At 58.3% G+C, this 25,124-nt stretch overlaps 11 protein-coding genes across 11 annotated transcripts; 7 read left to right on the plus strand and 4 right to left on the minus strand.

Moving 5' to 3' along the window:
- Positions 1-368: 368 nt before the first annotated feature.
- On the plus strand, positions 369-2,017 carry A1Q1_05533 (uncharacterized protein; the record flags this gene model as incomplete). Its single annotated transcript, XM_014322210.1, has 5 exons — positions 369-422; positions 558-656; positions 706-797; positions 849-1,346; positions 1,432-2,017. 5 exons carry the CDS (start codon positions 369-371, stop codon positions 2,015-2,017), a joined length of 1,329 nt encoding a protein of 442 aa, XP_014177685.1.
- A 178-nt stretch (positions 2,018-2,195) lies between these two features.
- On the minus strand, positions 2,196-2,995 carry A1Q1_05534 (pyrophosphatase; the record flags this gene model as incomplete). The annotated part of the gene is made up of 2 exons (XM_014322211.1): positions 2,196-2,447; positions 2,510-2,995. 2 exons carry the CDS (start codon positions 2,993-2,995, stop codon positions 2,196-2,198), a joined length of 738 nt encoding a protein of 245 aa, XP_014177686.1.
- A 429-nt stretch (positions 2,996-3,424) lies between these two features.
- A1Q1_05535 (uncharacterized protein) lies at positions 3,425-5,859 on the plus strand (the record flags this gene model as incomplete). Its single annotated transcript, XM_014322212.1, has 9 exons — positions 3,425-3,496; positions 3,557-3,651; positions 3,693-3,780; positions 4,137-4,270; positions 4,314-4,372; positions 4,413-4,505; positions 4,548-4,630; positions 4,680-5,775; positions 5,813-5,859. 9 exons carry the CDS (start codon positions 3,425-3,427, stop codon positions 5,857-5,859), a joined length of 1,767 nt encoding a protein of 588 aa, XP_014177687.1.
- A 137-nt stretch (positions 5,860-5,996) lies between these two features.
- A1Q1_05536 (ATP-dependent rRNA helicase) lies at positions 5,997-8,316 on the minus strand (the record flags this gene model as incomplete). Its single annotated transcript, XM_014322213.1, has 4 exons — positions 5,997-7,223; positions 7,276-7,924; positions 7,967-8,085; positions 8,161-8,316. The coding sequence occupies 4 exons, from the start codon at positions 8,314-8,316 to the stop codon at positions 5,997-5,999; spliced, it is 2,151 nt and encodes a 716-aa protein (XP_014177688.1).
- A 286-nt stretch (positions 8,317-8,602) lies between these two features.
- A1Q1_05537 (uncharacterized protein) lies at positions 8,603-9,583 on the plus strand (the record flags this gene model as incomplete). The annotated part of the gene is made up of 3 exons (XM_014322214.1): positions 8,603-8,821; positions 8,872-9,526; positions 9,564-9,583. The coding sequence occupies 3 exons, from the start codon at positions 8,603-8,605 to the stop codon at positions 9,581-9,583; spliced, it is 894 nt and encodes a 297-aa protein (XP_014177689.1).
- A 250-nt stretch (positions 9,584-9,833) lies between these two features.
- A1Q1_05538 (histone deacetylase 3) lies at positions 9,834-11,389 on the minus strand (the record flags this gene model as incomplete). The annotated part of the gene is made up of 3 exons (XM_014322215.1): positions 9,834-11,126; positions 11,183-11,245; positions 11,291-11,389. The coding sequence occupies 3 exons, from the start codon at positions 11,387-11,389 to the stop codon at positions 9,834-9,836; spliced, it is 1,455 nt and encodes a 484-aa protein (XP_014177690.1).
- A 317-nt stretch (positions 11,390-11,706) lies between these two features.
- A1Q1_05539 (peroxisome assembly protein per8 (peroxin-10)) lies at positions 11,707-12,940 on the plus strand (the record flags this gene model as incomplete). Its single annotated transcript, XM_014322216.1, has 5 exons — positions 11,707-11,833; positions 11,883-11,960; positions 12,005-12,162; positions 12,273-12,434; positions 12,473-12,940. 5 exons carry the CDS (start codon positions 11,707-11,709, stop codon positions 12,938-12,940), a joined length of 993 nt encoding a protein of 330 aa, XP_014177691.1.
- A 529-nt stretch (positions 12,941-13,469) lies between these two features.
- On the plus strand, positions 13,470-14,228 carry A1Q1_05540 (uncharacterized protein; the record flags this gene model as incomplete). The annotated part of the gene is made up of 2 exons (XM_014322217.1): positions 13,470-13,765; positions 13,889-14,228. The coding sequence occupies 2 exons, from the start codon at positions 13,470-13,472 to the stop codon at positions 14,226-14,228; spliced, it is 636 nt and encodes a 211-aa protein (XP_014177692.1).
- Positions 14,229-14,654: 426 nt separating this feature from the next.
- Positions 14,655-17,964, plus strand: A1Q1_05541 (uncharacterized protein; the record flags this gene model as incomplete). The annotated part of the gene is made up of 5 exons (XM_014322218.1): positions 14,655-15,157; positions 15,203-15,287; positions 15,336-15,426; positions 15,739-16,908; positions 16,955-17,964. 5 exons carry the CDS (start codon positions 14,655-14,657, stop codon positions 17,962-17,964), a joined length of 2,859 nt encoding a protein of 952 aa, XP_014177693.1.
- Positions 17,965-18,064: 100 nt separating this feature from the next.
- A1Q1_05542 (uncharacterized protein) lies at positions 18,065-18,744 on the minus strand (the record flags this gene model as incomplete). The annotated part of the gene is made up of 2 exons (XM_014322219.1): positions 18,065-18,343; positions 18,475-18,744. The coding sequence occupies 2 exons, from the start codon at positions 18,742-18,744 to the stop codon at positions 18,065-18,067; spliced, it is 549 nt and encodes a 182-aa protein (XP_014177694.1).
- A 258-nt stretch (positions 18,745-19,002) lies between these two features.
- Positions 19,003-22,796, plus strand: A1Q1_05543 (uncharacterized protein; the record flags this gene model as incomplete). Its single annotated transcript, XM_014322220.1, has 10 exons — positions 19,003-19,328; positions 19,370-19,620; positions 19,724-19,769; positions 19,990-20,795; positions 20,924-21,248; positions 21,298-21,616; positions 21,698-21,913; positions 21,973-22,124; positions 22,192-22,276; positions 22,335-22,796. The coding sequence occupies 10 exons, from the start codon at positions 19,003-19,005 to the stop codon at positions 22,794-22,796; spliced, it is 2,988 nt and encodes a 995-aa protein (XP_014177695.1).
- Between the last annotated feature and the right edge of the window lie 2,328 nt (positions 22,797-25,124).

The raw sequence follows: 25,124 nt of genomic DNA on the forward strand, positions 1-25,124 counted from the left end.
TAGCCGTCGTGCAATTGACAGAACCCACAGAATCCACAGAAGGGCACTCGCTTGCTTCCTCGTTATCGCACACCCTTCACTCACCAGTAGTAGCTGAGGATACTTCAGGGGAGTGTTGGCCCCGCATGTTTACGTAAGGGCAGAGTAGCGTGATCTGAAACGCCCTGAACAGCGTGCTCCGTCTCTGTTAAGCTCTGTTATCCTGCCTGGTGCCCGACTTGCCTTCAAGGGCATCTGTTGGACGGGTGGTCGGTCGGCCCAGGATTCAAGGATCCGCCAACAACAACACCTATCGTCCTCAACCTTTTCCCTCATCACCCTCACTCCCCAACATGTCTTCGAGTCTGCATAGGACACGCCACGACTCAATGCAGAGCAATGCAAGCTTCTCCCATGCGTGGCCGCGCCCGCCAAGCCCCACGGTACGTCCGCCTTGCCCCGCCCTCCGCCGCCCACACGTGCAACGGCCGTCACTCCGAGCCTCCACGGTGGCGAGACGAGTGACAGCCCGAGACACCTCCGAGCCCGTCACAACTACAGAAACGCTGACAAGGTAGTTCTCCACGACGACGACTGGCTCCAAGGTCAACCTCTCAGAGTCTCACACTCTGATCTCTCGTAAGGATCTTCGAGCTTCGATTGCGTGCTTCGAGGATGTAAGTTGTTACTATGTCGGGCCAGAGGAGCGTTGCTGACCTTGCGTAGCTCATGGCTGCGGCGAAAGCGTACCGTAACGCGCTCCTGGCCATGTCATCAGCAACAGCGGCGTTCGCGTCAGCAATGGAGGCATGCTCCCGGTGAGTTTGAGACTTGTCCTTGCGGAAACCAATTCCCAGCTAATCATCAAGCGTGAAGGGGTGTCGCGAAGCAAATGCGGCTCTAGCAGGGGCTGGGGGCTTGCAGTTCTTGATCTCTAACCATGAGCAACTACTCGCCGACACAGTCTACCGCCAGTTTGAGATCCCGTTGCTCGAGGCTCTCGACAACTACAAGCTCATGACCTCTGATCGGCTTGCGCAGTACGAGAAGGCGCTGCAAGCGCAGAGCGAGAAAATTCGCCGTACGGAAGCCGAGAACATGAAGATCGGACGGCGAAAGAAGCGCGACCTGAGTCAGTTCCGAACGGCTCTTGCCGAGCTGCAGCGCCAGGTCGATGAGCTGGACGGCATCAAGCTCCAGTATCACGAGGAGGTGCTGGAGGCGGAGGAGGAGACGTGGGACACAGTGCTGAGCAAAGTCGCATTCGTGATTCGCTCTCAGCTGGACTTCTACGAGAAGATTGCAGGGAAGGCCAGTGATCCTATCTTGGAGCCCATCGTCTCTTCAATCCCTGATCCGTTTGATGCGTACGGCCCGCCGAAGGAGGAAGGTCGCATATTCAGCGTGCTGTCACCGTGAGTTGAACACCTGAACTTGGCTGACCCTCTACAGGCTGCGCCTCGACTCTGCCCCCGCCTCGCCCACTCCGAATTTGACGCGGATTTTGAACTCCCAGTCCAACTCGATCCACAGTTCCACAGAATCGTCCCCCGATAAGGCGGAACACCAGCACTCGGTCAACAAGGAAGACCCTCGCTCACCCTCAAAGCTCGGCCTCGGGTCGTCTGCTCCCGCCTCTGCCCAGCCTTGCATCGTGGATGCCATGGGTGAGCGTGGTGTGTGGGACGACGTCGCCAGTGGCCTCCGGGCGCGGCGAGAGCTCAGCGTCATCGACGAGCGAGAGTCTGTCTCACCCTCTAAGAGTGGGGAGCCATTGGCATCTGCCACGGACGACGAGGCGAACGGAGAAGCCGAACACGAGACTGAGTCTGAGGCGCAGTCTCAAGGGCCGACGAACGATGTGAACGAGGCGAAAGAAGATTCGGACGGCACACACACGCCCAAAACACCAAAGACACCCTCGACCCCCACGCCGCATACCCCTAAGACCACCTCAGATACCCTCGACAACGTCTCCACCCGCTCAACACGCTCCCGTGTCAGTGAGACCGCACCACAGGTCGATGTGGCGGCCTAGTTACCCGCTGTGCCCATGCTTCAAGTAATTACGATAATGTTTTCACGTCTAAAAGTTGTGGTATACAAGCACGTATACGTTTCTTGATCTCGTAGCTTACCCGCTCCCGTAGCTCTAGCTCAACCTGTTGTACCTTTTCCATGCAGGACAGTTGCATACCATCTATGATGTCTAAGGCTTACTGAGACTTTGGTGCCTCCTTCTTGTCGACGCCGAACACCCAGCCTTCTCCCCACCCGCCCTCGGCTCCACCGATCTGCCACCCGCCGATCCCACCGACGCCAGTCCAGAGCCACTGCAGCCCCTGCCTGATCTTCCCAGGCAGCGAGTCGGGCGAGGTTCGCGGAACGTGCTCTGTGAGGAAGTACCATGCGGCGCCTGCGGCAAGGCCGACGATGTACCCCGCAGCGACTTGAGGAGCAGAGTGGTACTGAAGCATGATTCTGGAGTGAGCTGAAATGCAGCACCATCAGCTTACCGGCTCGCAGCGACAGCAATGCTCCAAGCAAAGAGCCCGAAGACGTAGGTCCCTGTCCTGACCTTACGGACCGTTCTTGTCCTCGCGTCCGTCGGCATGTTGTCGTACCGCGCCTCAATCGAGAGCCAGTATCCAATACCCCAGGCAAGGACGAAGCTCGCAGCCTGCGTATGGCTGCTGGGCATACCGTAGCCGTGGCCGACATGGGGAAGGTGCGGGAATGGTCTCGGGCTCTTCAAGATCCTCTTCAGGAACAGCGAGAGCGCCTCATTTCCGACACTTCCAACAGCAAGCAGAAACAAGCTCATCCGACGCCCGAACACGACGAGGACGAAGTAGGCGACGAAGAGGAAGATTGGGGAGAGGCTGAGGAGGGCGAGCGGGATGCCGAGCTTGTTCGAGGGCGGGTAGACGATGTGGGTGAGGGCGAAGTGTTTTGGCCCCGGGATCGATTCGGCGACAACAGCAGCCGCCTCGGACGCTGCTTGAGGAATGCTCATTGTGGCCTCGGCGTCGTCGTCGTCGTCGTTGTGGTCGAGGAAGGCGAGGAAGGCGGAAACACGTCAACCGAAACGGGCCAGCTCGAAACTCGAGGACGCGATTTCGCAGTGCGGGACCCCACATCAGCCCGGTCCGGCCGGTGACGCAAGGGGCAACTCCGGTCAGCCCAGACAGCCCGTACCACACGCGCAGGCGTGCAAGACCGCATGGGGGACGGGGCTTGGTAATTGCGTCCTTGAATCCTCTCCGTCTGGATCGCGCATTGCTCCATCGTCCTCAACGCCCAACGCTGCGGCAGTCCACCCACCCCTCGCTGACATTGACGAGGGAGGTGCAGTCCCCTCCATCACTGCTCGCCACCTACCCTCTCTCCCCGATTAAACATCGAGCCGGCCCTACGGTGGCGGCTCCATCGACGGGCGTAAACAATGTCGACCCCGGCGCCAGCCGAGGTGCCCGCCGGCGGCGCTGGCGATAACCTCCCCTGGTGGCTCCTCGATGTGTGCGGCTTCTGCACGCTTGTTGGTAAGTTGGCGTGGAATAAGTCGCGGAACTGACAGGCAGCTACCGTCGTCAGCATCGCCTCCATCGTGCTTCAGCTCAAGAACTATCGCATGCCGGAGCTGCAGCGCAACGTCGTCCGCATTATGGTCATGTGAGCTTATTCGCATGTAGCGCAGTAGCTAACAGACACAGGGTACCGTTATATGCGTGCTCGTCGCTCATTGCGCTGTACTCGCTGAACGCGGCGTTCTACATCGACGCCATCCGCGACCTGTACGAAGTGAGTTGGGCGAGAAGTTTCGACCAATACACAAGGCCCGGGCGCCCCGATCGTGACCTCCACCGGCGATCGGTCTTCCTCGACCCAAGCTCGTCAAGAAGGACCGATGAGCTGACATCAGGCCTTCGTCATCTACGCCTTCCTCCAACTGCTCATCACGTACCTCGGCGGCGAGCGCGAGCTGCTTCTCCGTCTCCGCGGACGGCCGCCGATTCCTCACCCATTCCCGATGAATCTCGTCCTCCGACCGATGGATCCAAGTGACCCTTGGACGCTGCTGAATCTAAAGCGAGGCGTGCTTCGTGGGTGTCACAGCTGAAATTCCCTGGCAGAGCTGACAAGCAGAGTATGTTCAGGTCAAGCCGCTTCTCGTCCTCCTCGTCGCATTCTGCAAGGCGACTGGCACGTACCATGAGGGATCGTTCTCTTGGACGGCGGGATACACCTGGGTTACTGTCATCTACAACGTCTCGATCTGTCTTAGTCTTTAGTGAGCAAAGCTCCGAGTCACTTGGATTTTAACTAACGGTCAGCTGCCTGGCAATGTTTTGGGTCGCGGTCAACAACGACCTGAAGCCGTTCAGACCAGTTCGTGAGTCGACTCGCACAGGACCCCGCAACTGACGTCGCAGCCAAGTTCCTTTGTGTCAAGGGCATCCTGTTCTTCTCATTCTGGCAGAGTGTTCTCATCGGCTTCCTCGTTTCCGTGGGAGCTATCAAGCATGGTGAGCTTGGAATCTCGCCGTGATACTGACTGTCAGTCGGAGTGTACACTGATCCGGAACACATGACTATGGCGATTGTCGACTCACTTATCTGCATCGAGATGCCGTTCTTCGCTATCGCTCACGTAGGTTTTGAGTCTTGGTCCCACTAACCTTCAGCAATACGCGTTTAAGGCCAGCGACTACATCGATATGCGTCTGAACCATGTCGCCCGACTTCCCTTCATTTTCGCTTTCCGGGACGCCTTCGGACTGAAGGATGTCTGGGCGGACATCAAGTACACGTTCCGTGCCAGGGGCATCTCTTACAAAGCCTACGAGGCTGCCGACGGCAGGCTGCACAACGAGGAGGGAAGGACGAAGCGCATTCGCGCCGGTCTGCGATACTCCAAGGGAGGGAAGACCAAGTACTGGATCAACGTCCCAGGCCAGGAGGACCAGCGGGTTCAAGTCGACTCGCGCACGCCTCTCTTGCCTCAGCACCGCGTTGGCTACTCCGTCTCCGGAGTCGGAAGCGACAGTGACAGCGATGTGTCCGATGCGCCTAGCCTTGAGTTCAGCTCGGCGAGCGAGTCGGAGGACGCCTTATACGTTCGAGCTCGTCACATCGGATATACCGGCTTCCCCAATGTCGACGTGTCTGAGGAGAACATGCGTCGGCGGAGGAGATTTGAGGAAGGCGAGATCTTAGCTGGAAGGAGGACAAGGAGTGGCGGAGTCGTCACTGCGCGCGACTTGAACACGGGACCGTTTTCGCCACCGTTACCGCCGATGCCGTGGGGCAGACGCGATTCGAAGGGCAAGGGCAAGGTCAAGGAGACGAAACCGGAACAGAAGAAGCAGAAGCTTTACGGGGCGTGGGCGGACCGCGACAGCGTTAGCCAGAGTTCGAACAAGCTGGGTCTAGACACTGGAGCTTCAGGTTCTGAGCAGCCGCAGATGGCCGAGCCTACGCCCCGCAAGCCGAGGCGCAGTGAGCGGAATCGCAGCTCGGTGTCCAGCAAGAAGTCATTCAAGGCAGCCCAGAGCCCTGCATCGAACAAGCCCGTGAGCTACGCAGACGACGACATCGTGGGTGGATGGGGCCAGCCGACCCAACACCAGCAGCGGCAGTCGAGGGACTACACCGACTACTTTAGCCACCCTGCTCATGCTTCGCCGCCTGTCACCAGCCCTTACGAGGTTGGCTCCCCGGATCAGAACGCCTGGGATGAGTTGCGGGATAGCCGGAGCCCAGTGATGCGCCGCGAGGACGCCGTGGACCTTATTCGTAAGTTATGAACTGTCGACGGCAACTGACTCTGCAGCGCAAGACGGATGGAATGACGAGCGTGACGAGTGGGGAGGGCGATAATCGGAGCACTTCGTGAGTTGGCACTGCCTTACCTGCACAACTGACAGCCAGATGACCATATAGAAGCTAAGGGACAAGTAGACACTGTATTGTATTGGTACATAGTGGATGCAGGGTATTCTAGTTCTCATTGCGCTCTAATCAAGATCGTCGAACATGCCGCCGATGTTGTCCTTCTTGTTGCCCTTCCTGGACGTACGCTCCTCATCGACCTCTCGTCGCAGAGCCTTGTAGTCACCTTCCCAATCCTCGTCTTCCTCGGCCTGTTCCTTCCTCTTCTTCTTGCTGAGCTGCACATCCGCGCGCTCAACTTCCTCTCCAGCCTCGATCTGCTTCCGCTCCCACTCGCGCTTCTTCTTGAGATCGCGCTTCTCCCGCCTATCCAGGCGAGCGACCTTGCGCTCCTTCTGGTTACTCCAAGCGGAGCGCAGCTCCTTCTCGATCTTGCGCTTCTTGGCGCGCTTCTCGCGCTCCTCAGCATCCTTCTCGCGGTTCGCAGCCTTGGTCACGAGCTCAGCTTGGCGGGCAGCCTCGCGCTGCCTCGACGCGTAGGCGTACGTGTCCCAGTCCACCTCGGCCTCGGCAAAGGGTACCGGTGGTGTGTACTTCGGCAGCTCCTTCTCCTCCTCCTCCTGGCCCTCCTTCTTCTCAGCCGGCTCGGAGGGCTCAGCGTCCTTAGCGACCGCAGCCTCGTACTTCTCCTTCAACTTGGCGTCGCGTTTCTTCCAGTCGCGCACCTCCGGCATGGCAGGGAGGCGGAGCAGGCCGAATGCAATCGCCATCGCGTTGAAGTCGAGGTCGGCGACGCGGAAGATGAAGCCGGCCTCGTGCTTCGAGTACGCCTTAACACTGGACACGAAGGCGCGGGCACCACGATCGAACAGGTCGCGGTCCTGGAGTGCCAGGGAGCGGATCTCCTCCATCAGCTCCAGGCTTGCTGGGTCGACGCGCTCCGCCTCGACACTCGCTTCCTCAGAGACGGTGCGGGGCTCGAGATCAGCACCGAGGGGCTCGACACCGACCAGCGGGATCTTGCGTACCCGCAAGAGCTCGATGTACTCCTCTTCCCGCCCCTTTGTTAGCAACAGGATCGCCTTGCCACTTCGTCCCGCGCGGGCTGTTCGACCGACACGGTGCGAGAACGTCTTCGGGTCCGTCGGCGTGTCGTACTGCACGACGCAGTCAATGTCAGAGAAGTCAACGCCGCGAGAAGCCAGATCCGTGCACAGCAGCACAGCAGGTGAGAGGTGTGACGAAGGGTGTGATGTGAAGGCGGAAAGCGCCTGATCGCGCACGCGAGGAGGAAGGTCGCCGTGCAGGGACGTCAGACTGAAGTTTTCCAGCTGTGGGATCTTTGAGAGAACCTAGACGGTCAGCTGAGTGCCCTAACACACGGAAGCTTGAGATGAGACCTACCCTGTAGAAGTAGTCCACGGCGGCGCCGGTCGAGAAATACACGATGAACTTGGCATTCTGGTGCTTCTCAGCCTCACGCTTCAGGTTGCGCACGAGCTGGAGCGTCTTATCCGCCGGCTCGCAGACGGTGTACGTGTTCTGCAAACCCAGCGGGATTCTGCGCTCCTCGCCTTCCTTCTTCGCGCGCTTGTCCTTAAGATTGACAACGATACGGACCGGATTGCGCAGACCAAGGCCGATGAGGTCCTCGATGGCATCCGTCATGGTCGCGGAGAACAGGTGCGTGCGCCTCTGTTTCGGAAGATGCTTGATGATGCGCTCGACGTCACGCCTGTGGTCGGGAGAAGACACCAATCGGTCCGCCTCGTCCAGCACCAGCACGTCCAGGTTCGACACCTTGACGGCGCTCAGTCCGCGGGGAGCGAGCAGGAAGTTCGCAAGTCGTCCGGGGGTACCGATAATAATGTTCGAGCTCCGCTCGAGGAAGGTGTCGTACGGCTTCTCCGTGCCCGAGGTCACGAGCGTGGGGAGCGAGTAAGGCGCGGGCTCAACCGGCGGAGGCGTCTCCCCTTCCTCGACCTCAGGCTCTGGCGGTTGGATAGAGCTGAGGAAAAGATTGAACACATCGTAAATCTGAGAAGCAAGTTCGCTGGTCGTCAGCTAAGCTTTTCCACAGGAAAGCTGAGCTTACCGAGTCGGTGCGATCACGAGCGCGGCAACCTCTCCCTTCTTGTACTTGTGCTCATTGCGGACAAGGCGCTCCAGGACAGGAATCACGAAAGCAAGCGTCTTGCCTGAACCAGTCACAGCCTAATTCCTCAGCTCTGTAATACCAGCTAAGCTGGAACTCGAAACCCTGGTCGGCATCGAACTCCCTGTACTCACCTCGACCACGCAGTCTTGGTTCTTGAGCGCTCTCGGGATGCTTCCCGCTTGAACGGGTGTCATGCGCTCCCATCCCTGCTGCGCGATGACCTCCGCAATCCAGTCGGTGAGTCCCGGCTTCAGGCTATCCCACGCGGCTCCCGGAGGCTGCGGCATGCTTGCTGTCTGTTGCTCGTGGGGGTGGTTGTTGCCACCCACTTGCTCGCGACCCAGAAATCAAAATATCGAAATCTCAGGTCCGGGATCACGTGCCTCACGATGGATAGATTAGCGGATGACGTCTGTGTCATTAGCCTGCAGAAGCTAATGAAAGGGTTAAAGACTATTAGTAACGGGAGCAAAGGGCTGCGAGGCTATGCCGATCCCGATCGATCTGGCCGGAAGGAAGGTCCAGCATCATCGATTGCGATCTCACCCCGTCACCTCATCACCGACCAACACCATGGACACGCCCCTCACTGGAGAGCGATTGGGAGAGGAGAAGGCTTTCGCCCGGAGATACCTCGACCAGCTCTCGCACCGACCAGTCAACTATGCTGCCGACTACAGCCCGCCCCTGTCCACCCGCCCCCGCAAGGTCGGTGTCGTCCACACCGAGGTCCGCCCGCCGCCCGAGGCGATGGATGTTGACGCCCCGCGAGGTGAGATTAGCGGGTTCCGGGTAGCTGACTTGTAGACTCGAAGGTCAACCTGAACATCAAGTCGCTGAAGCCGGCACTCAAGCTCAACGTAGAGGCCAGCCTGTCCGACTCGGTCGCGGATCTGAAGAAGCAGATTAATGCTGCTGGCGGCCCGCCTGCCGACGCTCAGCGACTGCTGTTGAAGGGCAAGGTGCTTGCGGACTCGAAGCTGCTCAAGGAGTACGACCTGACCGATGGCGCGACGATTATGCTCATGGCGAAGCCGGGAGGTGCCTCCCCGCCTGCTGCCGCGCCTGCGCCTTCCCCGTCCGAGACCCTCGCTGCTGGAGCTGGTGCCGGTGCTGCCGCTGGAGCTGCGGCCGGAAGTGCTGGTGCGAAGCGCGACCACCCCACGCTGTCGCCGTTGCAGACGCCGGACCCAACCACACCAGATGCCAAGCATGCGCGGAACAAGCCGCCTACGCCTCAGCTCACCGTCACGACCGATGGAGGCGAGCCTGGAGACCTGTACGAGAACCGCGGACCGCCCTCGCCTGTGCAGAGCACCAAGTTCCACTCTGTCGTTTCGGACCCAACATTCTGGCAGAAGATTCATGCCCTCTGCCACGACGAGTTCCAGCATGCTCGTGACGCCGACGACGTCTTCGACACCTTCCTTACGAGCATGAAGAACAGGCTCACCGCGAATGAGGCTGCCAAGATCCGCGATGTCGTTGGTGTTTCCGGTGAGTCGTCATTGTCGCCGCCATGACTAACTTGCAGGTATGGGCGGAGGGGCTTAAAGGACTTGACATAGACAGAGGGTTGTCCGTCGCCAAGATCAGTAGTTCGGTAGTTCGATTGGGTACATTACACGCCTCAACTACGTCTGCAGTATGAAATGTAAATATCAGCAGAAGGTGCTTGGAGATTGATACATGCTAACTAGTCAAGTAACAGTAGTGGTGTGGCAGTAGTACAATTATTCTGGTTCCAGTATCCGTATCCGAAGAATCCCAACCGAAGAAGAAAAAGAAAGTCGCGAGGCGCCGTCTAGAATCGGATTGTCCGTTTGCCTCGCGAAGTCTGCTGCTCGACTCCACTTGCACCGTGGCCGTCACCGCCCACCTCGAGGTCGAAATACTCGTTGCGCTTTTGCGGGCCGTCGCTTCGGTCCTCGCCCGCTGTGCCGTTGTTCATCTCCTCATCGACCTCCTCCTGTTTCCGCTCTTCACTTTCGAGGAAACCCTGCAGGTCCGGCGGAATCTCCTGCATCTGCACACTCGGTGCGCCATTCAGATACCGCAGCTTCTCGCGGATAGAAACGCGGATGCGCTCCAGCGACTGCCGCGTGTTGAGGTTCTGAATGTGACCAGACAATGGTGGATGCAGAGAGTAGTCGGGGCCGAAGAACTCGTAGTAATTGTTCGGCGGCAGCTCCTTCGGCAGCTCGACACCGTTGCACACGCCTGTCTCGTACGCCCAGCATCGCGAGACGGAGCTTTGTCGGTAGCCACCGCCGCCCAGAACAAGGAGAGGAAGACCGAAGGTCTTGATAAACCGCACGCACTCGCCGTGGGCCGCAATCGAAAGATTAAATGTTCCGAGACGATCACATCCGAGCGAGTCTGCGCCGCACTGCAGCACGATTGCTGATGGCCGGTACGTCGTGATAGTGGGCTCCATGACGCTCTTGAACAGCGAGATGTAGCTCTCGTCGTCAATGCCGTCGAGTAGGGGCACATTGATCGCAAAGTGCTTGCCGAGGTTGGATCCGATCTCGCTCAGGTTGCCTGTTCCGGGGAAAAAGTCGACGGCGTACTTGTGGAACGAAACGGTCAGGACTCGGTTCGACAGATAGAATGCCTCTTGCACACCGTCACCGTGATGGATGTCGATGTCGATGTAGAGCACGCGAGGATGGTAGCGAAGAAGCTCGAGGATGGCTAGCACAATGTCGTTCACGTAGCAGAAACCACTCGCCTCGCCCTTCTTCGCGTGATGCAATCCACCACTCCAGTTGATCGCAATGTCGGTGCCGCCCTGGCTGAGTTTTCGGCCGGCTGCCAGTGATCCGCCAGCATACTGCTTGCAGAAGTTAAACAGGTCGTGGAAGATAGGACAGTCGTCTCCAATATTATACATCGTATAATCCTTGGTGAGTTGCTGGGCGTTCTTTGGCGTCACGCGCTTCAAAAACTCGACGTAATCCGCATCGTGAAACTCGCGCAGCTCGTCCTCGGTAGCCTTCCTCGGGTTGTACATGTCCATGTTGTTGTGTAACCCATAGCCTAGAACAAGGTTATTAGTCAACATCAGACGATGCGGACGCATCGGGTGCCGTTCCTAAACTGTCAGCGGGTGTCCCGATCGCTCAAAAGCGCGTCTTCGCGTCTACTCACGCCATAGTGATAGTTGCCTACATCCTTCGGGAAGTAATATGATACAGTCGGTTTAGAGTGATCCTGGAGCCGTCAGCGTCGGTCAAACCAGCGTACGGAGGTGCATACCTGGATGTGCTTGGCTTCCTCCTGAGGGATGTGCAGATTGCGCCTGTCGAAGAAGAACGGGCTCTCAGAAAAGGTCGGGTAATCCACAAGAGTCGACATGGTGAGAGACGGTCAGCGCGCGATTTGCGCTCGCGATCCTCTTTGGATATCGATTTTCGGGTGTTGCGCGTTCAGATGCGCTGGGTATCGTGGATGCTGTGGATGCAAAATTGGTCAGCTTCAGCAACCTGAGTTGGCTGCAACCGCCTCCATGAACTCTTGCCACCCAAGTTCGAGATTTGGCGGGAGCAAATCTAACTCCGCTTACGCTCTCCTCCGCCGAGGTCCTGGACCGGCTACTATCGGCGTCGAAGCCGACCGAGCTGTCAGCAATTACCACTACCTTCCTCCTTCCATCGCTTTCAACCACCGCCGACATGGACAGCACAAGAGCTGTTGCGGCTAACGTTCCGCATGCGACGCCTTCACAGCCGTTAACGAGGGCATCGCCTCCAGACCCGTATGACCGACTTCAACCCGACCCGGCGTCCCAGGCTCAGATCCGTGCGTGCATTCCGACATTGTATGGCAGACATCAACACTGACGTTTCAGTGAGATCATACCAGCGCGATGCTACTCAAGTTTCACGCCTGACTGAGCTTGTCTCTGAGCTCCTCCGGTCTGCTGCAGGTGAGCTCTAGGCTTACAGGTCAGAACAGCCCACTAACGTGCAGGCACTCGATGGCTTGCCCACCGGCAGATGATCGTCGACCTCGCGGTGCGCGCAGCGTACCTATTGTTGACTTTTGGCCGTGGAAAGCAGACTCTTGGAGAGGAGTATACCGATATCCTTCCCATGCGTCGACGAACCAAGCAGCTGCCGTCACGAAGTGTAAGTCTGCTCATGCTTGTGGGCTGACATTTCAGCGTCGGCTGTTTACGATTATCTTCCTCCTACTCCCCACGATCATTACCTCTCCCTCCATGTTGAATTATCTGAAGGGTCAACCGGGAGACGACTCGTTTGCAGCTCGAGTCAAGGCTCGATTGGCGAAGTTCCTGGAGTCGCCGCTCGGCCAGAGCTTGCCGGAAATCCACCTGGTGCTCTTCATGTTCAGAGGAACTTTCTATGAGGCTGCCCGACGCTTTACCGGTTTGACCTACGTGAGTGCACCAAACTTGGAGCCAGCTAACCCGAATAGATCTCCGATCTCCCGCCTCGTCGACCCGAGAATCGCGCACCGTCTTATGAGCCGCTGGGTCTCATCATGGCCCTGCCTTTGCTGTATCGGTTATTCCCTAAGTTCAGGAGCAGCTCCTCGTCGGCGCCTAGAGCGGCTATCCCCGCCGGTATCCTTCCGAAAGAGAAGACCGACGCCGGACCAATCCCGGTCAGTGGTCCGAACAACTCGGTCGTTGTTACTCCCGGGACGAACTACGACGCGCCTAATACGTACCTCACGATCGAAGCCCAAGAGCTGCCGGAACGACAGTGTACGCTCTGCCTGGAGCCTCGCGGATCCGGTGAAGGGTCAGGAGGTACGGTCGCCGTGACGGAGTGCGGTCACATCTTCTGTTGGGGATGCCTAGGCGGCTTGGACAAGATGGAATGTCCCCTTTGCCGACAGGCGCTGAGAATGGAGCGGCTTGTCGCGGCTTACAACCTTTAGACTAGAGTGTATGCAGCCATACCTGGTATTGGCGCCATCTAACGAAGTGAACGAACAGCGTATTAGAACTCATCGCAGCCTGGATCACCAAGACTAGTGCTTCCCGCTAGCACCATCTATGTGCGCCAACGACGTCACCTGCTGATCGAAAACGAATCAGTTGACAGTGATCGGCCCAGCACATGAGGCAGAATAGACTGAGAAGTAGATAGGGATGAGTGAACATAGACTCACACTATCACATGTTGTTCGGCGCCCTACAACGGCGCCACCGTGGTGCGATCGCGCTATGTGTGCCTTCCGAAGGTGGGCTCGTTGTCTGTGATGACAATCTGTTGCTAAGGCGCGGCATGGGTGACAGGCCGGCGTGTGTCACTTCCACATCCAAGCCGTAGTGTGAGTATATGAGTGCGAGCAAGAGGGCGCCTGCATGCAGACATGCAGACACTTTGCTTTACCCAGTCGGACTTGACCAAAAACCATCACCCATCGTCACTCACTCTCGGTAAACCTGTCCAAGCTGTCCAAGATGGTGTTTGCCTACTCCATCTTTGCCACCAGCCCGCCCTTCGATATTCTCGACCAGCCGCTCGTCCCCTGTCAGCAGTCTGATATCTTCATGGGCGATTCCTCAGATCTGCTCATCTGGCAAGACGTGTTTGTGCACGGGCGGGCGGAGCGCGCGGTGTTCAGCGTATCTCGTTCGCCACTGAGCCCAGCGATGCCGACCATTCCGGAGGCGAGGGAGGAGACAGACGAGCAGACTCTTTCCCGTCGTCGCCAGTTCAGCAGGCGACTGCGAGCCATGTCCATCGACTTGACAAAGTGAGTGCATGTGGTCGGGTGTTTGACGATCATGGATCTCAGCGGGGGCTGGCAGGGTCGATCCGAGACCCGAGAGTCACAGTGACTGAGCGCCTGCGACGATATTGATGCTGACAATGGCAGGGAGGAGAACAAGATCCTGCACTCCTTGGGTTGCAAGCTGAAACCCGTGCTCGCCAAGGACGGCGGGGCTCCCGACTCCGATCTGCCAGTGAGTCCCGGCACAGCCGTTGCACGCGCTCGTGGACTGGTAGCATGTCGACACGAGACTGACTGCCAGCATCTCGACTCCCTGCAGACCCTCAAGCGGATCAGTGATACTGAGCTCGATCGGTGGCTGGGCTATTACGCCTCAGACGCCGCTCTGATTTCGAATCCCGCGTCGCGTCACGAGAAGGAGCATACCTTGGCGCAGTGCATTGGCGTCACGGGTTCGGATGCCACAGACGCCGAGGCAAGCTGAGTGCAGCGCACTGAGACGTGGCTGAGGTGCACAGGCTCTCTATCGCTTCATCCAACTTCTCCCCATCAGACCGCTGTAATCACATAGTTTGTATATAATGCATGACAGCGAGGCGTATGAGTGCACGTCTTCCTGACTGAGCCCATCGTTTGTGTTTTTCTGTGCATCCAGCCTTTCACAGACGTTTGATACACTCCCACCCCCATGCTCGTCACCCCTTCACACACGATGGTCGCTGACGAGGGCGCTGCGGTTGTACGGTCCACTGACTGATGTTACTGTCGAGCAGCCGATCGGATCCAACACCTCTTCCTGTGCTCATGCTTCCGCCCGCGCGCTGACTGTTGCCCCTCTTCATTGTGCGCCACGCATATTACAACGCAACACAGCTCGTTCTTCCATGTTTCCCCAAACCTCGACACCACCATGATTGATATCAACCCCGCCGCAATCGAGCGCCTCTGTCCGACCCGGCCGCGGCGGCGGTCGGCACGGCTCGTGAACCTAGCAAGCGTCGAGTCTCAGCTCCTCCCAGCACGCTATCAGATTCCTCCTCCACAGGATCCCGCAAACGAGCTTGAACAGCTTCTCGTCGGCATTATGGCGGAACGTATTCATCGCTTCGTCTCCGTTTCTTACGGCACCGTCGAGAATGCGATTGTCGCCAAGGCCGAATCACTCATCTTCAGCATGGGAACGTCTGTCGATTCGCCAACCGGCAACATCCTCGAGTTTCTCCCCAGCTACCGCATCAACGAGTGGATGCTGGACGTCGGCGTCGCCACTCTCATCGATGAGCTGGAGGAAGCTGGCATTCCCCGCGACCCACGCATCTTTGATCCCGTATCCGATGTCGTCAAGCTTATGCTGCTCGAGAATGCCGACAGAATAGAGCAACTTCTCCGCAAGAGGACGATGAAGCTTCTTCAGTGAGCCATGCGTTATGGGAGTGGACGGAAGATCTGACCCGCCAGGAAGCTGAACCGCTCCCGCCACATCTCTGGTCACACCCTGCTGCCTGTACCCACGGTTGAGCGTGACCCCAACCCCGACTGGCCTGTGAGTATACTGCTCTTCTTTGCCGAGACAATGCTAAGACCTCCCCAGAAACTCTCCTCGCTTGAGATGATCAAGCGCCTGTCGACTCCCTGGCTCGAGGTCTGGCTCACGTTCTACATGGACGACCAGTGGCAGTACTGTGAGCCGCCGGACGACGCTGACTGGCCGAGCATGAAACGCGGCCTGCTCGCCGAATGCATCGGTCTCGATCGCTTACCTGGCCTGTAACCGTAATCGTCATATCTATGTCTTCTATATTCCTTGTATGCGACGTATTCACTTGTCCCCATCCCTTCGTGCGCTCGTACAAGGTACAAGGCGGAGCTGACCCCGAGTTTGTCATGTTGTGAGCACCCACAAAGGCCTGCGCGTTTGGATTGGTCGATTTGAAAACCGTCATTAACTCTCATTAGCAGAAAGGTTGTATTGGTTTGATTGGACCTCCACTCAGTCCCGATGAAACGCGATTCTGAATTGCCACCCAGGCACCCAAAACTTCTAACTCTGTTGTTCCGTTCGCGATCGCGGGTTTGCAACGTCAGTCCATCTCCGCCCTCGATCAAAGGAGAGGGCAACTCATCCACCCGTAACCCGTCTTTCGACTGTATGCTGATTTTGCCTCGTCGGATACCGAAACTTGTTACGATGGTACGGCCAAGAAGACACGACGGGCCTGGCGGCTTTAGAAACGGACCTCCTAGCGGTAATGGAGGCTACGGCGCACCTGGTTACGACCCGCGCTACGAGCATCCATACAGCACACGTAGCGGTGGATACCGTGATGGACCTCGCCCCTTCGACAATTACGACAGCTACCGCCCTGGCCCTCCTCCCCCTCGCTTCGACGACCGGTTTTACGCGCGTCCCCCGCCGCCGCCGAGAGACTTCCGTGGCCCTCCTGGTCCACGATTTTACTCGGACGGTCCGCGTGGTCCGCCCCCACCAAGAGACAACTGGGGGCCGCGTGACGGACCCCGCTCCGATGCAATCCCTCCCTGGGAGCTGAGGCAGCGCAGGCAAGAGGATGCTGGCAACGGTAACGGCGGTGCTCGTCGGCCACCACCTGCGCTCTTCGCCAATCGGGCACCCGCTCCCGCGCCCCTCGCTCCTGCAGGAGGACGCCGTGGTACCTCACCTCCGCGTGCGCCGAGGTCACCTCGCGTTCCCGTAATCCTCCCGCCCGACGATTACGTTGGCTTCTCGTCTGAGCAGGATGTGTACAGCGACCATGTCGAGCCGAAGCTGCTCGTCCTCGATCTCAACGGAGCGCTCGTCTATCGCGCTTCCTCCGGACCAGCTAAGCAGAGACGCGCCTACCCTCGACCATTCCTGCACAACTTCCTCGAATATCTCTTCGGACCCGATGCTGATGGCCGCGCGTGGGAAGTCTTCGTCTGGAGCTCCGCTCAACCCCACAATGTCCGCAAGATGGTCGAGACGACCTTCGGTCCGGTCTATTCGCGCGGTATCTGGGACCAGCCTGAGCCCAAGAAGGACAAGTCACACGGCGAGAGCGAGAAGCAGGAAGAACAGATGGACAGTAACTCAGCGCCGCTCAGTGAGCAGAGCCACCTGCTCGGCGTTTGGGCTCGCGACAAGATGTCCCTTGGCGACAACTACTGTGAGTTCAGCGATTCGTTGACGAGTTTTTGGAACTGATCGTTCAGTCAAGAAGGTTCAGACGCAAAAGGACCTGCGTAAGGTCATCGAACATTTAGGCAAGTTCGACGAGAAGCGTGTCGTGCTTCTTGATGACTCGCCATTGAAGGGTGTCTACCAGCCGTGGTCGCAGATCGTCATTACCGAGTACGACAAGCCGGAGTTCCAAGACTCGAAAGACGCCATAATGAGGCTGGCCGAGCGCACTGCCAAGTCTCTGAAGGTATCCGAGACGGAACCTGAGGTCGAGGCTGCTGAAGCGAAGGAGGCCACGCCCGCTCAGGAGTCCTCCACGGCCTCTGCTGTCGACCCGACCCACGAGCCGGGGCTCGACACCACGTTACTCGCCGTCATCGGTATCCTGGAGTCGATGCGGAACGTGAAGAACGTCCCCGCCTTCGTTCGTGGCGGAGGTATTCTCACCCCCTCTGCTGAGCTCGCGATCGAGTCCTCGGAGGTGTCGGCTTCCACGCTCCCATCGCACGCTACGTTCGCCCACTGGTTCTCGAACGCTGAGACGCTCGAATATTGGACACAGAAGGGACGAGCGGCCCTGGAGCGCCGCGGCATTCCTCTGGAGCACGGGATGCGGTTCTCGGCGTCGGGTGAGTTCTACCCGCTTGGAGAGGACGCGCCTCTGAACGAGGAACAGGAGAAGGGCGGACCGAAGGACAGCGGAAAGGGAAAGCTCCTGCAGGGAAAGAAAGCGGCCGCCGCGTATCGCCACCTGCAGGCCGTGGCTGAGGGAAACATGGTCAGTGAGCATCAGCGCAGTGCCGTCTGGGCCGCACTCCAGGTTCTCAAGGACATCGGACTTGCGCCTGAGGGTACCCAGGCCCAGGACCCACCCCGCTCGCCCTCGCTCTCCCCGAAGCGCCAGAACCCTGCGGCACACGACACCGTCGACGCCGCTAGCTCTACATCCGAGTCGGCCGAGTCTAAGAAGCGGCCACGGTACGAGAGTCCCTCCAAGCCCACCACCGAGCTCGCCGAGACGGCTGAAGCGATGCAGGAGTAACTCCTATCTTCAAGAGTTGTGTAGATTTTCATATTTAGTACAGTACATAGACAGCCATGCCACATTGTACCCGATACACCTTTCGCACGGGTACATTCTTCTACTTGCCGATCGCGGCCTGGACGCGCGCAGCAACGTCCTTCTTGTCGACGGCGGCGCGGGCGTCACCGAGACGCTCCCAGAGCGCCTTCATGACCTGGCCGGTCGCTCCACGGCCGCTGCGAACATCGGCGGGCAGGCCCGCGACGATCTCGTCGATGATGGCCTGGACGGCCTCCGGCGACGGCCCGGCGGGCATGTACGACTGCAGGAGCTGAGCCTCAGCGAGCAGCGAGGCGGCGTGCTCCGAGTTGGGGTCGAACTCGGCGGCGGCGGATTTCTGCGGTCAGCTAGCTTCCATGCGAAACAGCTGCAAGGCGGCACACCGAACGTAGGGCCAGTGAAGCCTGCCAGTCGGTCTCAAAAGAGGAACCGGTCCGGTAGCACGCCATACTGCTCGGCCACACGCACCCGCTTCTCGATACCCTTGCGGATAGTGTTGATGACACCCTCCTGGGTGGCCGGCTGGTCGGGGTTCGGGCCAGTCTTGGCCAGATTCGTGACATCGCTGAGGATAGTCTTGATGGTGTGGACGGCGGGCTTGTCCTTAGCCTTCATAGCAGCCTTGAGAGCATCGCGGAGCGCGAGCTCAGCGGCAGACTTCTCAGCAGCACGGAGAAGAGCCGATGTGTGGAGAGCGCGCACGGCGGGGGCGGCGGAACGAAGCGAGCGGGCGAACATGGCGGCGGTGACAGAGTGCAATGGTCTAGGTGACGGCCAATCTCGACTTTTCGAAATCTCGGAGGTGCCGGACGTGCCTCAAGAGTGCCGCCGAGCGGCGAGCGGCAGATGGATGAAAACAACGGCGAGCGTGGGAAGGTTGCGAGCCGGTGGAGGCGCGCCACTGTGACGTCTTCGAGGCAATGTTGGGCAGTTGACTCAACTGGCCTTATTTCGCCTTCCTTGCATCTCCCCATCTCGCCGCCGCACGTCGCAGAGATGTCGGAGCGCATCGAGCGAAGACACATCCCCTATCTACCCTTTCACAAGCAGATTATCCGAGAGATATGCCGGCCGCAGAAGGACGACCTCCTCATCATCGCCAAGGGACTCGGATTGCGTCGCGTGAGTTCACGAGAGCTTATGACAGCTGACTTGAAGATCGTCTGCGCACTCCTCAAGACCTACGATAAGAAGGAAGACCTTGTTCTCGTCATCAATGCGCGTCCAGAAGATGAGGCAGGAATCGGCGATGAGCTCGGCATTATGGGAGTGCGCGATCCTGGGTTCAGGATATTGACGTACGAGATGAGCATCAGTGAACGGTAAGCATCGAGCTCTCTGTCCCAGCACTGCTCACCATCAGACAAGCCATGTATAAAGGGGGCGGTCTGTACTCTGTGACGAGCAAAATTCTTGTCACAGACTTACTGAGTGAGCGAACGCTCTGCGCTTTGGCTGACGAAACAGAGAAGATTGTGCCTGTAGAGTTGATCACCGGCATCGTGGTTCTTCATTCTGAGACGTATGTCTACCGCCTGAACAGCTCTAACCATCAGGGTGAAGCGAGGAAGCTTGGAGGAGTTTGCCGTGCGCCTTTACCGGAGAAAGAACCAAGTAAGTCGCACGCTTGCTGTAGCCGACTGACCTCAGAGCGGCTTCTGCAAGGCCTTCTCGGACGAGCCGGAAATCTTCGCTCATGGCTTGTCACCGCTGAAAGACATGCTTGTCAACCTCAACATGAATAGTGTCATGCTCTGGCCTAGGTGAGCTTACGGGCGCAACACGTACTGATGACAGGTTCTTTGAGCCCGTAAAGGAATCGCTTGCATCGAGGAAGGCAGAAGTCGTGGAAATGTACCAGCCGATGACGGAGCTGATGCGACGGTGTCAAGACGCGATTACGGAGTGCATGGAAGCAATGCTCGTTGAGCTCAAGCGCGACCATTCTCTGGTAAGCTGGCCCAGCTTCTGAAAAGCTAACAGGCAGAATCTTGATCTCGAAGACCTCACGGTGCGGAACGCGCAGTTCAAGAACTTCGACACCATCGTGTATATGCGGCTGCGTCCGGTATGGCACAAGGTGGGCATGAAAACGAAGATTCACGTCCAAGCTCTTGCAGAGCTACGTGACTTGCAGACTTGGCTGCTCGAGTATGACTCCGCCACTTTCGCTGCGTATATCAACACGCTTCAACGGCAGCACTTCCTCGCGCAGAAGAAGACGTTTGGACCACAACAGTATTTGCACGACTGGTTCAATGCTCCTGCCGCCGCTGAACTGGTCTCGGCGTCTCAGTTGCGTGTTTCGAAACCCAAGATTACGATCGAGGGCACAGCAAGCACTCTAATCCCAGATGGCGAGCGTCATCGGGAGTCCAATGCCACCAGCAACGGTGAAAGTGCTCGAGAAGAGTTTGAGGAGGAGATGGAAGCCGTCCGCGAGCTCGAGGCCGCTCGTGATCGTCCGATAGGTGGCATTCCCGAGACCGAGGAAGACGAGGTCATGGTCGAGGTCGCGTCGCAGATGGAGACGATACCGCAGCCGAGACAGCTGGAAATTGATGACAACGACGAGGACGACGAGCTGCAGGATGTGACGACGGTCGAAGCTCCTCCGGTCTTCCGGCCTGTGGTTTTCTCTCTGGACGCAGATCTATCATCGAGGGTGGAGACCAGGGTCCGGAAGGGCCATGAACCAGTGCTTGAAGAACAGCCCAAGTGGGTGCTGCTGGCGAAGGTACTCAAGGAGATTGAAGACACCATTGCCAGTGTTTCGGAGTCGCATGCCAGTGAGTGGACAGCATGGTGCTTAGCTAACGATCAGACCAACCTGGCACCAACACTGTGCTCGTGATGTGCCACTCTGACCAGACATGTCTTCAGCTGCGCCAGTATTTGACGACCATGGAGCCAACAGATCCACCTTTCTCTGAAGGCGGCGGTCGCAAGATGATGGAGACGCTATTCCTCAGCAACTGGCAGTACGAGAAGAACGGCGACCGACTAGCCAACCCCGCACGATACACAAACGGGGCTAATGCAGATCAGCTCGATGCGTCGAAGGGAGCCATGGAGAAGAAGAGGCAAGAGTACCGGAGAGGCGTCCCTTCCTACAAGAGGAGGAGGCAACGAGCGGGCGCCCCGATGCAAATGTCGCGGAAGGACACCATCAAGGAGAACACGATGAAGGAGCTATCGGCTTTCGCCAGCGATGACACGTCCCTGGAAGATGCTCAGGTTCAGTGGGCGATAAACGAGTACGTTCGGTTGATATATAGCGCTGACTTACAGGAGCCTTCAGCCCCAAGACAGTGGGGCGGGGTCTGGGGAAGCCTCGTCGGCCCCTCCCTTAGCGGAAAACGCAACCGCCAGCCTACTTGCCCGCGCTGGTGTCCTTGAGGAAGAAGATCTCATGCCGCGCTTTCACCGGTGGATGGAGGGAGAAGGGCTGCTGGAGGACTGGTCGACAGACTATGGCCTCTTGGCCCCCGAGGACAGCGTCATTATCCGCCCGTATGGTGGTGAGGACGATGATATCCTCCTCCAGGAGTTGCGGCCGCGGTTCGTCGTCATGTACGAGCCGAATCTAGCATTCATCCGACGTCTAGAGGTAACCATCGAAGTTTACATATACTGACTGGTTCAGGTTTACCGCAACTGCAATCCTGGTCTCTCATTGCGCGTGTACCAGATGACATACACGAACTCTTTCGAGGAGGACCGCTTCCTGGCAACTGTGGCCCGCGAAGCTGAAGCGTTCAAGAAGTTGATTGAGGACAGAGGTGGCATGGTCATACCGATCTTCAACAATGATCCCCGAGCACCTATGACGGACCCGATTAGTCGCAAAACAACGACGTACTCTAGTCGTAATGCTGGCGGTGGCGATGGAGCGCCGGCGCCGCAGGTGAGCATGCTGGGGAAACCTCGTACTGACCACGTTAGATCATTGTCGATATTCGCGAGTTCGGCGCACTGCTGCCATCGCTCATCGATGCCGCCGGCATCAAAGTTGTGCCGGCGACTCTCACAGTTGGAGACTACATCTTGACCCCCAAGATGTGTGTGGAACGAAAAGCTTTGCCCGACCTGGAACAGTCGCTCGCTAATGGACGCTTGTGAGAATCATTCCTCAATTCACCAAACTCTCGATCCCTTGTCGGAGGCTTTTGCTGACGGTACCAGGCATACGCAATGCGAGGCGATGACTGCACACTATGAGACGTGCATTCTCCTGATTGAGTTTGAGGAAGACAAGTTCGGCATCCGGGTGAGTTTAGTGCACTGCAATGATCTGTTGGGAAGCTTGGTGCTGATCGGATCGACAGACACAGGAGGACGCGCGCCGTGAGGCAGCTGGCCGTGGTGGCGATGTCGACGAGTGGAAAGACACATTCTACTTGCAGGCGAAGCTGACCCTGCTTGCCCTGCACTTCCCTCGACTGCGCATCATCTGGTCGTCCTCGCCACACGAATCCGTCAAGATTTTGTCGGATCTCAAGCTGAACCACGATGAGCCCGACGAAGACACGGCAATGAAGAAGGGCCTGAGCAGCGCAGACGGTCCTGATTCATTGCAGCCACACGTCGAGAATGCCGTGGCTGTGGAGATGCTGCGTGCCATCCCTGGCGTGAACGGGCACAACTTCCGGCACGTCATGGCAAACGTCGGAAGCATCCGGGAGCTTGTGGAGATGGACGCGGAGCAGGTGAAGCGCATCCTCGGCGAGGAGAACGGCACCAAGGCCTACCGCTTCTTGCATCACGACGGACGGCGCCGGAAACGGTAAGGAGTCCGCAACCACTGCTCCTTCCATGTCTCAGAGATAGGCAGATAACGCGGTGTCATGATATCTATTTACGGTTCAACGTCAGACGGAAGGAGAGGCACCACCACATGTATTATGATGTATGATACGCCGTCTCTTACCGTGCTGCGGCCACATGATAGGGTTCAAGTGATCTCCACCGTTGCCCATATCGACGTAGAAGTGTTCTGGTCGCGCGTGAGGGCAGGTGGCTGAGATCACGGGGTCTGCCCATCGCGTTGGTAAGGGTCAAACCGATCCATTCAAGCATTCAGTCAGGAGCGAAGACATCAATGTCTCATCACAGGCTGGCGTCCACTGAAGAACGGAGGTCAGGTGTTCGCGTAGAGCGAGTACTCGACCCCAAGATAGAGTTGGCCGGAAGCAAGTCCGACGAGAGGGACCCACGATTGCCCACGCTTCTGTGGGATTCGGCGAGTTAGAACGGAGGCATAGGGCGGGAGGCGCGATCGCTGGAATTGCTTTGCGGGGTTAATGAGATCGGTTAGGAGTCGTGAAATGCGACTTGGAGTAAGGTTCGTAATGACGTCTTGGACTTCTCAAAAGTCGAGCGAATTCAGGATTTGTTGACAGACGCAATGCCTTCCTTGATCGCTGGATACACGGCCGAGCGCTGCATGCGAGCAGCCAAAGGATGATGTACGAGAGTGGAGTGCCTTGCTGAGTGGGTGGGCCGTGTGGAAGTGTGTAGCACTCGGCGCTGATTGGTCGGACATGACCGCGTCTGGGGCGTTGCTGGTCATGTGGCCAGATCCTCGCCCAAGATACGAAATGGTGCTGGGCGAGATTGGCACATCGGCAGCGAGAGCACGGCCTGGTGGCCGCCAGGCCCAGGGCTCGTTGGCGCCAGAGTGCCAATCCGCTAGCCTGTGCGACAGGTGCCTGGCGTTTGTCTCTCCGGAAACTCACCGTTGCATGCTTCAAGTCATGCGGTCGTCGTACATTTCGGTGGATGGATGGGCACCAGCGATGTGATGTAGCCGCCGCAGCGCATGGACACAGCGCACGTAGGCTACGTCCTGAACGGACCGGCCCCGCGGGGACGAGGAGAGATTCGGAGCGTTCAGCCAACTGGAGAGCCAGCAGCAAACGGCATCGCGGCGAGCGCAGGGGGTTAGGGGCGGACCTGAGCTGCAGCGCAGCGCGCATCTGAGCCGAGCCCGGGGCCTGGACCCTGCAATCTCAGGCATTTCAGGCATCCCATCGGCCTGATGCGATACGAGCCTCCCAGCACATCATGCACACTCGCTCGCTGTAGTCGCCTACGCATACTCACAGACGCGCAGACGCAGACGACGCCAGCCTTGCACTTGCCAGCTCGCCAGTGCCAGCGTGCATCAGTGGCTTGCGCTTAACTGGTCCACCACCATTTCCAACAGGGAGGAACGAGTTCTTGGTGCATGGCTTGGCTCGCGACCTGGCCACCATCTCGCGTCAGGATTCTGGCCGTGCTTCCGCGCTTCTCACCACGAGCCCGACCTTGTCCAGGACACTCCGCACCCAGCTGACCAGCACGAGCTGCCCGCAATTGGCATTACCCGCTTCTCTGCAGTGGTGCCGTACTGCCGAGTTGCCGTCTTTTGCCATTCCGCCATCCCAGTGTCCCACCGAGATCAAGGCTAGCTTCTGGCCTGCCCCAAGCCCTGCGCCTGCGTCTGGATCAACACCAGCGGTGTCTGGCACCAAGTCTTTCGGTCGCGGTCGGCCATCACTACTGTGATTCAGTCATAGGGCTGCTGAATACTCCCACCGCACGTATCCTGCATTGCCCATCGTCTTCCCTGCACTGGTCTGAACCACCCCCTCGCCTGGCATCTGCAAGCAAGCCTGGCCACTGTCAAACCCTATCCGTGCCCTTTCCCTATCGCCGGGCGCAGGCAGGCTGAGGCTTAGACACCGTCACTGGGCGATTAAGCGAGATCAACCCCTATCGCTCACCAACCACATCCCTTCAAGGCCCTGCGAACCCCGCTCACCCCGGTGACCCCGCACCAAGCCGCAACCCGCGACGTAGATCCAATCCTCCATCCCATCATTGCTCTCTGTCCCCCCTTACCAATCCCGAACCTGATCCACATACACACACCAACTGCCTCGTCTCGTAGCTGCTGTGCTGCCGCTTTTACCATCTCCGCCGCCTTCATCGAGATCTACTATACCGTCCTCAACCCATCCACATACCCCCAAGACGCCGACAACAATAGGCAGCGACCGCCTCTCACGCTCCGCTCCACCGTATCTGGCCCACCCTTAGCCCCGTGGTCTCCATTCCTCACGCGACCCTCCCCG

Source organism: Trichosporon asahii (genome assembly GCF_000293215.1).
Source record: "Trichosporon asahii var. asahii CBS 2479 unplaced genomic scaffold scaffold00071, whole genome shotgun sequence".
NCBI lineage: Eukaryota > Fungi > Basidiomycota > Tremellomycetes > Trichosporonales > Trichosporonaceae > Trichosporon > Trichosporon asahii.